The following is a 12564-nucleotide window of genomic DNA, read 5'->3' on the forward strand; positions in this document are numbered from 1 at the left end:
ATCCTCTCTCAATTCACTGGGTTTTGTAACCCATGCCCCTTGACAAGCAAATGCTACTTAGGTAATGGTGAAGGACTCACTCAGTCCTTCTGTCATACAACAGTTCCACTGGCCTTGATTCACAGAATCAGGGTAACAAAACTTTATTCTTCCTGCCCCAATAACAGAGAAACTGGGGATCCCACACCAGCCAAAGTAACCACTTTGAGTTGCTGTTGTTTCATGCCAGGCGAGTGGGTGTGCCTATGCAAACAAGATCAGCCCCTGGAGTTCTTTTCCACACTCGCCATAATTCACCACCAGATGTCAGGGTAGAGCTCATCCTGACTCTGCTTACATGTACAAACATGGTTGAACCTTATTATGGTATTTGGATGCTATCTGCACCTTTACACTGCTTGTAACATTGTAAAGAATAAAGAGCAGCAAGGATATTCTTTTCAGCAGGGATTGTGCTCCTCTCTGTTTGGAAAGCACCAATTACCTTTTGGGCCTATCACAGTCCAAATAATATTTTTCTTTAATTTTGATTTAAAAAGACTCCCCACACCATCCCAATCCTCTGGGCACTTTTTCAGATATTTAAAATATATAGGTGCCGATTCCATGGGTGCTCTGGGGCTGGAGCAGTGACCCAAGGAGCAGAGCCTCCCCCTCCCACCCAACCCTCCTGCGCACCATGGATCAGCTGTTCCGCAGCATGGAGGAGGTGCTGGGGGGGGGAGAGGAACGGGGGGAGGAAGAAGTGGGGGAGGGAGCAGAAAGAGATGGGCAAGGGCAGGAGCGGGGGGGTGGGAAGAGGTGGGGGGGCGTGGCTTGGAGGAAGGGGTGGAGTGGGGGCCAGGCCTGGGCAGAGTGGGGGTTGAGCTCCTCCCGGCAACTCAGTAAGTTGGCACTATGACAAAATCAATGAACTCTTTCCCACACCATGTTGCTTAACCCAACCCACCACAGAAGCCTAAGATAATAGCTGAGGCTTGCAGGTTCTTTTGGACCAATGAGAGGAATGAGTTCCAGAGTCAAAGAGCTTATTGGAAAATGTGCTGCCATTCTCTGTCCTTCTAATCCTGTGAGCTGACTGTAACTGTGGCAGAGGGGATAGAGACTGCCTCTCAGCCATTTTGGTAGGGCTTTATAAACCAAACCCAACATCTTACACATCACTGGACAATGGCACTGAAGCACTAGTGCAACATTCTCTCAGCGTGAAGCACGGCTCAACGGGTGGGGAGTCGCATTCTGAACTAATTTAAGGTTTTGAATGATAAAGGGAAACCCCATATAGATCACAGTACAATAGTCTAACCTTGAGAAGACACAAGCATGGCTAACTGTAGCAAGGGCTTCATCTGTAAGAGGTGCTGGGGGGAGGTAGGGAACGGGGGGAAGAAGAGGCTCGATTCACACAGAAACTTAGGAGTGGTGACATTTAGGTGCCTAGAAAATCACTGGGATTCACAAAGCCTGAGTTTGGCATCGAGGCTCCCTATACAATGAATGGGGTTCACAACAGCCAGCATGCTAGGTGGCTCCTCGCGTAAGCTAGCCACTGGGCAATGCTAAGCCAAGGGGTGTGTGCTAAGCCCTGCCCTCTCTCAGAGATAGGTGCCCAAGTCTAGGATGTAGGAAGGCAGCTCCCTCTGCTTAGCATTCTCAGCTGCAAACCCTCTCTTGGCATTAGGCAGGGGTGGGAGGAGAAGCAGGAGCTCCCTCATAACTTTCAGCCCAGTGGTGAGGGTATTCACCTGGGATGTGAGACACCACTCCCCCCCCCTCAGTTAAAGTCCCCTCTACATGTGAGGGGAAAAGGCATTTCAACAAAGATCTGTTACCTCACAGGTGAGTGCACTAGCCACTGGGCTATGGGATAGTCTGACGTGAGGCTCCCCAAGTCTCTCCTGTTGATGCTTTGGATAACTAATTTTAAAAAGCAACAAAGAGTCCTGTGGCACCTTAAAGACTAACAGATGTATTGGAGCATAAGCTTTCATGGGTGAATACATCATGCGTCTGACGAAGTGGGTATTCACCCATGCAAGCTTATGCTCCAATACATCTGCTAGTCTTTAAGGTGCCACAGGACTCTTTGTTGCTTTTTACAAATCCAGACTAACATGGCTACCCCTCTGATACTTAATTTTAAAAAGTCATTACAGGAGGGGGCTGGAACCTGGGCCTCCCAGGTGAGTGTGCTAATCACCAGACTACAGAGTCATTCTCCCACTTGCTTTTTCTGTCCTAATCTTGAAGCCGTTCCACTGTGGATAAATAATGGAAGAATCATGGGGCCAGCAAGTGAGAGAGAGAGAGAGAGCAAGTGCGAGAAGGACTCTGTTGCCAATTGGCTATAACACTCACCTGGGAGACCAAGGGTCCAGGCCCCCTGCTCTCATTGCTCTTTCATGATTTAGCCAAAGTAGAGCAGCTTCAAAAGGAGAAGGTTGAGGGAGAATCAAATCGGAATATCCCATAGCTCAGTAGTTACAGCACTTCCTGAGAGGAGGCAGAGGCGAGGTCAAATTCCTGTTCCCCTCAAGTGAAGTGGGGACACCCCAGATTAATACTCTAACCACTGGGCTAAAAGTTAAGAGGGAAGGTGTCTTCCTCCACAGGGCCCTGATCTGGTAGGTGAGCTTTGAGCATGCTTACTTGATTGGGCCCTGCAGGCAAAATAAGTGGATGAGCTAATCTGCCCCTTGTTACTGCACTGTCTGGGGCGTAGGCAGACCCTCTCAGAGGTCCAGAGAGGCCCGGACCACTTCCAGCTTTGAGGCCCCTAGCCATAATAAAAATTAAAAATGATAACACATGAAAACAAAATAAGGCACCAAAAAAGAGTGAGACATAATTTGAATACTTTTTTATTTAACAAATGCTTTTCTGGTCCAATAGGGATGCACATAAAAACAAGTTGTGAAACTTATCAAATGTCAAAAAATTAACAAGTGTCTAAAATTGAGGCCCCCTTTGAGCTTCAGGCCCAGGCCAAATGGCCTTCCTGCCCTCCCCCACACCCCCCAACTGGCCTTGGTCTTAGGCATGCAGATGACAGGTGTGGGGCTGCAGTGCTCAGAGCCGGAACCATGGTGTTTAAGGAACTTTAATTACAAAAATAGGGGTGCTTGCAGACTTTGGGGGCAGCCGAGTCAGGCCTTTGTGAATTCCAGTGAAGCCTAATTCTGGGACACCTAAGTCCTTTTGTGAATCTAGCCCAGGGGTTGGCAACCTTTCAGAAGTGGTGTGCTGAGTCTTCATTTATTCACTGTAATATAAGGTTTCGCGTGTCAGTAATACATTTTAACGTTTTTAGAAGGTCTCTTTCTAGAAGTCTGTAATATAGAACTAAACTACTGTTGTATGTAAAGTAAATAAGGTTTTTAAAATGTTTAAGAAGCCTCTTTGAAAATTAAATTAAAATGCAGAGCCCCCCAGACCGGTGGCCAGGATCTGGGCAGTGTGAGTGCCACTGAAAAATCAGCTCGTGTGCCGCCTTCGGCACGCGTGTGATAGGTTGCCTACTCCTGATCTAGCCCAAAGAGTCTTGCTACCGTTGCTATCTGAGCATGCCGGAACAGCCAAGGATGAAGTACTTCTCTATTAGTAGCTCAGCTTAAGGAAACTCAGAATTGTCATTATGTTGAAAAGGATTGGATGTTCTAAACGTTTTTGTAAACTTTGTTCTAAACCCCTCTTCCTCCCTGCTATATGTCCATTTTGAGAGTCTCTCTTTCTCTGGAGTGTATGGGCTCCCTCTGGTGGCTAACCAAAAACTTACTCGCTGAAGAAATACTTGCATTTGAAAGGCTGAGCTCAGCCCGTTTTAACCCAAAGTCATAAACTCCTAGGCCAAGCTTTGCAAAAGTGAGTGCCTAGATTTAAGGTTTTTAGGCACCTAAATAAGTGGCCTGATTTTCAAATGTGCTGAGCACTCAGAGAGAAAATTAGTGAGGAGGGAAAACAAGAAAAGAGAATGGAAAACTATGCATTTCAAAAATTGCAGTGAGGAGAAAATAGCTCACATTAAACAACACTGGACAACGCTGTTCTTCCCTGGCAGCTCCTGAATCTTTTGTACCATAGCTGAAGTGTTTCGAACTTGGCATTATTGATTTGACAGACCACTTTCCAGATCTTCTTCTTGCCCACATACAGAGATCACCTAAGCTCTTTTCCAGTTCATCGGGACCTTCTGTTTCCAGAGAATTTTTTTTAAAGTGCAGAATAATTTGTTTTTTGTGTCTTTGCTGCATCAGAAGTTCTGGGAGGGTTAGCAATGCTAATTGGAAGACTGTTTCCTGAAGACTAAAACCTAAAGAGTGAGGACTCCTATGGCCAAATTCATAAGCGAGTTTAAGTTGAGAAAGGGAATAAGTTGATGTAATTTACACCCTCATTGGCCCCTAAAACATGTATGTTACACCCACTTAGACTTCATAGAGACTCTCCTAGACTTGGTTTTTAGACTCATATCCACTTACCAAGGTGTAACTGGCACCCTCCACCCTTTACACATCTCCTTGGAATTTGGTCCACTTAGTATGAGTCGCAGAAAGCCTAGGAGTACGTCTACATTATGTCTCACTCTTTTTTGGTGCCTTATTTTGTTTTCATGTGTTATCATGAATGATAACACACTCCCAGCTTGTGGAGACGTAGCCATGCTAGCGCTACTTGAGCTAGTGCCTAAAAGTAGCAGCATGGCTGCCGCAAGACAGCTGGCAGCTCAGGGTATCTGTCTGACTATGTACTCAGGGGGCCGGGTGGGATTATACTTGGAGTGGCCAGGCTGAGCAGCCACCTGTGCCACTACGGATACATTTTGAAATGCAGAGCTAGCTCGGCTATGTCGGCGTGAGCTGGGAATCACACCTTCCAGACGCACCCTAAGATTGTCCAGTTTGGTGTAACTCAGACTTCTAGGGTCAGAGGGAGCAGTGTAGCAAGAAACACACCTGTGTATAATAAAACAGCCCCCGTCCTACTTCAATTGACATCTTGGTAATACCTTTTACTGGCTCCGTGGCATGTAAACCAGACCAACTTAGCTTCCCTGCCCTTACCAGTGAAAGGCTGATCCAGTGGGCTGGAAAGTCTGGCCCTCATTTCTCTTTAATCTTTGTCTTAGATTAGGGCTCAATTTTAAACTGTTTTATGAGCCCATGTAGGGGAATATACATCCCCTGCTCAATGAATGGGCTACTTGCATTGCAGGTTACATTATATGGAGCTAACAGTCGCCACCAGGTTGCTACTCTACAGCCGGCACAGATGGGCAGGGAGTGGGCTGTCATGGTGAGGGAGCCAGCAGAACCAAGGCTCTGCTCTCTCAGTACACTGGTCAACACTGCTGCCCCACCACCTTGGGGAAAGTAGGTGCATGAGGAGAAGAAACGGCCAAGCTTCCTTCCCCGATGGGACTAAATTGTGACACTTGGTGAGTCGTAGCTTGGGCCTTGCTGGGCTCCTGAGGCAGCGCAGCAAAGTGAAGGGCAGATGACAAGGGGCCAATCCAGCTTCTAGGGAGTTCAGCACTCTTCAGTGCGACAGCGTCCGCACGCCTAATTTGTGATATTTACTGATATTTCCTACTTCCAAACCGATTGTGTCCTGGGGATTCTTTTAAAAGCACAAAATGTTGGAAGCTGTTGGAACCAGAAAGGTGTTTATGTGTGTGTGTGTGTGTGTATTGAATTGACAGGTCCTTCATTCTTTTACGGATGCCATCTTTGATGAGTGGATGAAACAATTTAACCCCTCTGACAATGCTTGGCCTCTAGAGCTGGCCCCTATTGGGCACAACAGGATGTTCAACATGGTCCCTTTCTTCCCTCCTGTGACCAACGCTCAACTCTTTCGAGCTGCAGAACAACTTGGCTACAGCTATGCCATTGACCTGCCAGGTAACTAACAGAAGTGCTAAAGGAATTGCAGAGTAAGAGACTGGGCCACTCAACTTTTCACATAAAGATCTTCAGATAACTGAGCATTAAGAGCAACATTTTCATAAGCACCTAAGTCACATTTTTCAAAAAGGGCTTAAGGAACCAAGGGGCCCAAGTCTCACTGAAAGTCAGTGTAGGGAGAAGATGGCAGTAACTGACATCAGGAATACATAGGGTAAAATTGTCAGAAATGCGTAAGTGACTTAGAAGTCTAAGTGCCCATTTTCAAAAGAGACGTAGTCACTTTTGAAAATGAGACTTAGGTACAGCTACACTGCAAAAAAATCAACCCCCCCAAAAATAGGAGCAGCAAGTCTCAGAGCATGGGTCAGGCTCACACTGTAGGGGATAAAACTAGCAGTGTAGCTATTCGGGCTTAGACTGGAGTCCAGATTCTGAAAGCTAGGGAGTTGGGAGGGTCCTAGAGGCTGGACTCCAGCCTGAGCCCAAATGTCTATACTGCTATTTTTAGCCCCACAGCAGAGCCCCGCAAGGCCGAGTCAGATGACCCGGGTTCTGCGACTTGCTGCTGCAGGTCTTTTTCTGCTGTATAGACATACTCTTTGGCTTCAAAATCACTGAGATGCTTCTGAATATTTTACCCAAAATAATCTTCTGAAAGGGACAGTGAAAAGACCAGGTAAAGATGTTCTGCCATGTGGGGGTGGGATGGACGGATTGATAAAAACATATTGTGTTCTAGCACTTCACACTAGTGAGTATTGCTGAGATCATTCATTTTTCCTTATTTATCTCAAAGCTACCTAAATAAATAAAATCCTGACCCAAAACTTGCAAATTGTCCATCGCGAGGCTTTTTAACTATGTGCTCCTGTCCCTCTTTCCATTGTCCTTCCTGTCTCATTCCTTTCATTTGTTACACTCGCTTCTTGTATCTAGTTTTACATTAGATTATAAACGCTTGCAGCAAGGATTGTGTTTTATTGTATGTTTGCACATTGCCTACACAATGGAGCCCTGACCCTCACTGCGGCCTTTGGGTGCTATGGCAATACAAGTAATAATAATCCTACTGTTGTTAAAGTCTAATATTTGCTCCTCCTCCTTTGTGATTTTACAACAAAATTATTCCCATTCTATAACTCAGACATTGTTTCTGTATTTACAGATTCACTTGAAGAAACACATGCTTGGGCTATTACGGTTGGATCCACTATTGGAGGAGCACTGATAGCTTCAGTTGTACTAATTATGCTGCTTGCACTCTTTCAGCACAGAAGAAACAGAAAAGGTTTTGAACCACTGATGAATGCAAGATTCAGCAAAAAAAATTATACAGAAGAGGCCTAGTGCTGTAGCATTGCGTCATCAGATTTACCTGTAGGAAATTAACCTGATTAGTTGTTCAACTCTCAGCCAAGTGCTGAACTAACAACTTGACCCACATTCCTTTGCTAGACAGCTAGCTACATTGTTCTCATCTCAGTGGACCTGTACTTTTCCTGTCATTTGGGATCATCAGTCTCATGTCTTCAAACATTTTGAAACAACATACGAGGTACATGTACAGCCTAAGCCAGGATAGAGTTTTCCTGTTGCCAAAGATTGTTTGTAGTTTGTGATGCCCAGGTTTGGATCACATCATCGGAGAATCCTGAAGCCAGAAAAAAAGAAAAACAAAGACAAATGCAAATATTTTTCCTAAATATTTTTCTAAACTAACAGTACTGTGATAGGCAGAATTTCATTGACTATATATCTTTGGATAGTAGATTTATATACAGGAATAAAACAATATTGCAAGTAAGTGATGTTGCTTTAAAAAAAGGACTCAAATATTCCACGTACGATTCTGCAAATGCTCTTCTGGGGGTGTGGCTAGATGGTATATTTTAAGGAATATGTGGGGACAGTTTAAGCCACAGAATGAGCTCTTAATTTAAATTGCATAAGAACTAAAATAAACACCAGGAAACTCCCTAATTCAAATTCCCCATGTCCAAGTAAGTAATGAGCAGGAATTCATTTCTAACTAAACAGACACACCAGGGGCCTGTGGCAGAGCCTGAATCCTGCACCTGCCCTTCTGCACATGGAAACTTCTCAGACTATGCTGAGAGGAAAGAGGTGTGTGGGGGGGTGGTGGGTGTCAGACACAGCTGAAATGGTTGAGGATTTTCAGGAAATTGTCAGGAGATGGCAGTGTTATGAGTACCAGAGAAGCAGGAGTGAATGTGTGTTTGTGTATGGATGGCAGAAATTAGATCATAGATATGTAGGACCCCATGTGGTCCTTCCCAAATGGCCTCACAGAACTGTTAAGGCCAATCCCAGCAGACAGAGGCGACACATCGGGGGGCGGGGGGGGAGACGCAGGATCCCATCCCCACCCCAGATTTGCTGCTTAGCTTTTACTGAGCATGCTCACTAGGGTTGCCAATTATCTAATCGCACAAAACTGAACACCCTTGCTCCACCTTGCCCCACCCTTTCCCCAAAGTCCCACCCCTGCTCCACTCCACGTCCCCCCATCACTCACTCTCCCTCATCCTCACTTGCTCATTTTTACAGGCTGGAGCAGGGAATTGGGGGGGCAGGAGGGGGTGAGGGCTCCGGCTGGGGGTGCGGGCTCTGGGATGGGGCCAGAAATGAGTGGTTCAGGATGTGGGAGGGGGTTCTGAGCTGGGACAGGGGGTTGGTGCATAGGAGAGGGTTCGGGGTCTGGGCTCAGGGTGGCGCTTACTTCAGGTGGCTCCCCAGAAGCGGCGACATGTCCCTCGGCTCCGAGGCAGAGGTACAGTCAGGCAGCGCAGTGCAGTGCACACTGCTTCTGCACACAGGCACCACTCCTGCAGCTCCCATTGGATGTGGTTCCTGGCCAATGGACACTGCAGAGACGGCGCTCGGGGTGGGGGCAGTGCACAGAATCACCCCTGCTGTGCCTCTGCCTAGAAACCAAGGGACATGTCATCACGTCCTAGGAGCTGAGCGGAGCCATGTAGGGAGCCTGCCTTAGTCCTGCTGCGCTGCCAAATGGACTTTAATGGCCTGGGCAGCAGTGCTGACCGGAGCCGCCAGGGTCCCTTTTCGACCGGATGTTCCAGTCAAAAACCAGACATCTGGCAACCCTAATGCTCACATGGACTGAACATGCTCAGGTTTCAGAGTAGCAGCCATGTTAGTTTGTATCCGCAAAAAGAACAGGAGTACTTGTGGCACCTTAAAGACTAACAAATTTATTCTGTTCTTTTTGAACATGCTCAGTTACACTGCTGAAGCTGGCTGCCCTCACTCTGCCCCCCTACCCCCCATTGGCAGGCATAGGTCCTCTCTACAGGCAGCAGTAGAGAGCAAAAACATTTTCAGTCTTTTGTTACTCCAGCTGCTGCCCTTCCCTACCCGTGTAATATTGGCACATGTCACTGGCACTTTATATATTCATTCACATTATGGAATAGCATGTTATTTTACAGCCTCAACAGCTAAATCCTCACACCAGGAAGAATTTAGCTCTAGTAAGTTCTCTCATAGGCTTCCTCTACTGAACAATGTCAGCTAGAGAAGGAGTCCGGTATTTCAAATTTCCCTCTAAATTTTGTAGTCTCTTTTCATTTCAACCTATACAGATTCTCCTACATTAGTGACTTGAAAAAATGTTACTCTTGAGTATTGAACAAATTAGTCCTAAAACATTTTTCAAAGTGTAGGATGCAGAAATTAAGCCCCTCACCTGGAATGACTGAAATGCTCTTTAGTTTTCCAAGCCTCTGGGTATGGGAGGAGGATTAAAACAGGATTTGGTATTTCCCACTCTTCCCTCTTGCTTTCTTCACTAGCCTGTAAGTAACTTGGCTTAATATTGCATTTGTATCAGGGTTTTGCCATATGTTCTTGAGATCACCTCTGTTCCCATAATTTATTAAGTCCTGGATGGATCTTGTAGGCTTCAGTGGATAGTACGTTATATTGTTGGAACTACTCACTGCTATGCTTTACCTATGGTATCTTTTATGGTACAATTTACTGTGTTGATTTCTAGAAAAATTAATCTCTGTTTTAACTAGCTGAATAAACATTTGGCATGTTAAAGGACTTAGTATTTTGACAGTGGTAGTATAAATCTAACTGTAAAGCACACTAATCATGGAAGATATGTGCAAATCTTGTTATATACTTAGCTTTCTTTGCATACATATGTCCTTATTGTAATTTCTGCTAAGTGCAAAATTTGTTCCTAAAATACTGACTTTGAGGATGTGGGGATGTTGTATATGCTACATTAAATATATGTCATTACATGCAATGAGTCATATTTTAAAGTATATCAGCTTTGATTACATAAGTAAAATATCCTAACTCAACATACATCATTCAGTCACATGATGCATTGTAAATGTGGGGTTTTTTTTGGCTCTCCAATAGCTTTTTGTGCTCTGACTTACTATTACATTTTTCTTAATCAGTATATATAGCATTCCAACTTTCATTGAAAGTTCTCATGTGCTGGAGTGTCTGTAGTAAAAAATACAAAATTGTTGGTAGATTGTTTATTACCTATCTCTGCATCATTTAATGTGAAGTACAACTATCCTCACAAACAGGGCAAAGAGAAACCAATGTTGCAATGAGAGTTGAGCCGAACTAAATTTGTGAACCATTCAGTTGTACTTTCATAGGTTAGACTTAGATTCCATTTCTCTGTAAGGACCTCTTGCTGATTTGTTTTAAATTCCTGGTGTGCTGAATGGAGTTTAAGTGTTGATGCTACAGCGTATGCAATCATCAGCACCAGCACAGGTCAGTGATTAACATATTCTAGCTGCTGTGGACTCAAAAAAAGTAGTGAACATGAAACTCCAGCAACCAGTTGACCTACCTTTACTGGAAACTAAATACCCAGGAGTGGAGAACATTAAGGGCAACATTTCGTCCACTCCTGTGAAAGGATTTCTTTGGATGGAGTACTTTTTTCCTCTTTCTTCCTTGCTGTCCAACCACTGGGGCTGAATTCTGGCTGGTGCTGTGCATAAACCTACAGCAAAAAAAACTACCATCAGGAATTCAGGTTGGAGTCTGGCACCTCTGAAACATGATGAAGAGACTATCTGCCCCGTGACAGGAACTGTGGATGGTCATTCTGGGGCATGGCCTAAGTGCCAATGGGATGGTCCATGTGCTTTATGTAGATACATGCCCTGATCTGGCAATGATCTATATACACAGCCTCTCAGCCAAATTATTCCTATTCTTAATGGGATTTAAGCCCAAATTGGGGAGGTTGATGCCATCACCCATTCTTTGCTTTTCTACTGTATGGGGAGCAACTTTAATTGCTGCTAAGTATTTCACAGATGCCCTGACTTCATAGGAGACTGCTAGAGGGAGTGCACTCAATCAGTGCGCTCTCTGGCTACTTTCAATTCTCAGCTAAGGCCACCAGTTCTTGAGCTGTGAGCTTGCTACCCACAGTCACTTTATAGCACCACCCTTGTTTCCCACCAGCAGCCTTTTTACTCCCACAGGCCTCTGTAAGTTCTAGACTGGCAGAATGCTGAGAATGCTGTCCCACGATGGAATGTGCTACCTCCTGCCACCTGTGCGAGATGGATTCTAAGGTGCATGAGCAGCAATCTCACAGTGGTGGTGAGATGGGGAGCTACTTTCAAATTAAAATGCCATTTTCTCTCCTGGACGCAGGCCACTCAGCTTACAAGATAGTGCCTTCCCACTGTGCTAACCTGGTGGGCTTTCCAATAGCACAAGCTGAAAAAAAATGCCACAAGCATTCACTCCCATTCTGCTTTTCTTCCTAGCAGCCTGCGGCTGGACTGAAGGCAGTGATAGGATGCAGTCAGGAAAAGGGCTAAAAATGTGACACACTAGAAAAGTTTTTTAGAAGAGGCCTTCACTAAGGGCAAAGGGGTAAATCCGGCAAATGTCTGTGCTCATTCAGTCCTTGTCTGTCTGCTGAGAGAACCCACTGTGATGGTGTTTTCTGTGATCTGGACTCTAGTCTCTCAGGAGTGCAATTAATGCATAAGACTTAAGTTCTGCCCATTAAGTAATAAAAATAAAAAAAACCCTATGCCAAGCAATCCAGTTTCAATCCCTCTTTGCCTATGTCCTTGGCATCATAGCTGCAGCTTTAAAGATGTCCTTATTGTTGCAGTTACTCATACTAATAGTGAAAGCATGGCATAATCTGCTGTACATAAAAGCACTACATGCCCTCTTGTGGCTTACTTGAAAACCACCTGGAGACATTGTAAAGTTCTCTGCCTCATTTTTCTTTAAAGTAGTTTTCCAGTATAGCAGCTGAGGAAGGATTGTAAGGCAGTGACTCTCAACCTTTTCAGACTACAGTACCCCTTTCAGGCATCTGATTTGTCTTGCATATCCCCAAATTACACCTCACTTAAAATCAGACATAAAAATACAAAATCAGACATAAAAATACAAGTGTCACAGCACACCATTACTGAAAAATTGCTTACTTTCTCATTTTTACTATATAATTATCAAATTAATCAATTGGAATATAAATATTATGTTTACATTTCAGTGTATAGTCTATAGAGCTGTATAAACAAGTCATTACCTGTATGATTTTTTAGTTTGTACTGATTTCAGGCTACATGAAAAGCACAAGTGTTGTAAAACT

General features: G+C 44.7%; 1 protein-coding gene across 1 annotated transcript in view; it reads left to right on the forward strand.

Moving 5' to 3' along the window:
• Window positions 1–7253, forward strand: part of DCT (dopachrome tautomerase) — a 29094-nt gene extending 21841 nt beyond the window's left edge. The window contains exons 7-8 of the mRNA XM_034759338.1: window positions 5699–5900; window positions 7072–7253. Of these exons, the coding sequence (XP_034615229.1) occupies window positions 5699–5900; window positions 7072–7253 (384 nt within the window). The remainder of the gene's footprint in view (window positions 1–5698; window positions 5901–7071) is intronic.
• The last annotated feature ends 5311 nt before the right edge of the window (window positions 7254–12564 follow it).

The sequence above is a fragment of the Trachemys scripta genome, chromosome 1 (genome assembly GCF_013100865.1).
Source record: "Trachemys scripta elegans isolate TJP31775 chromosome 1, CAS_Tse_1.0, whole genome shotgun sequence".
Classification (NCBI taxonomy): Eukaryota; Metazoa; Chordata; order Testudines; family Emydidae; genus Trachemys; species Trachemys scripta.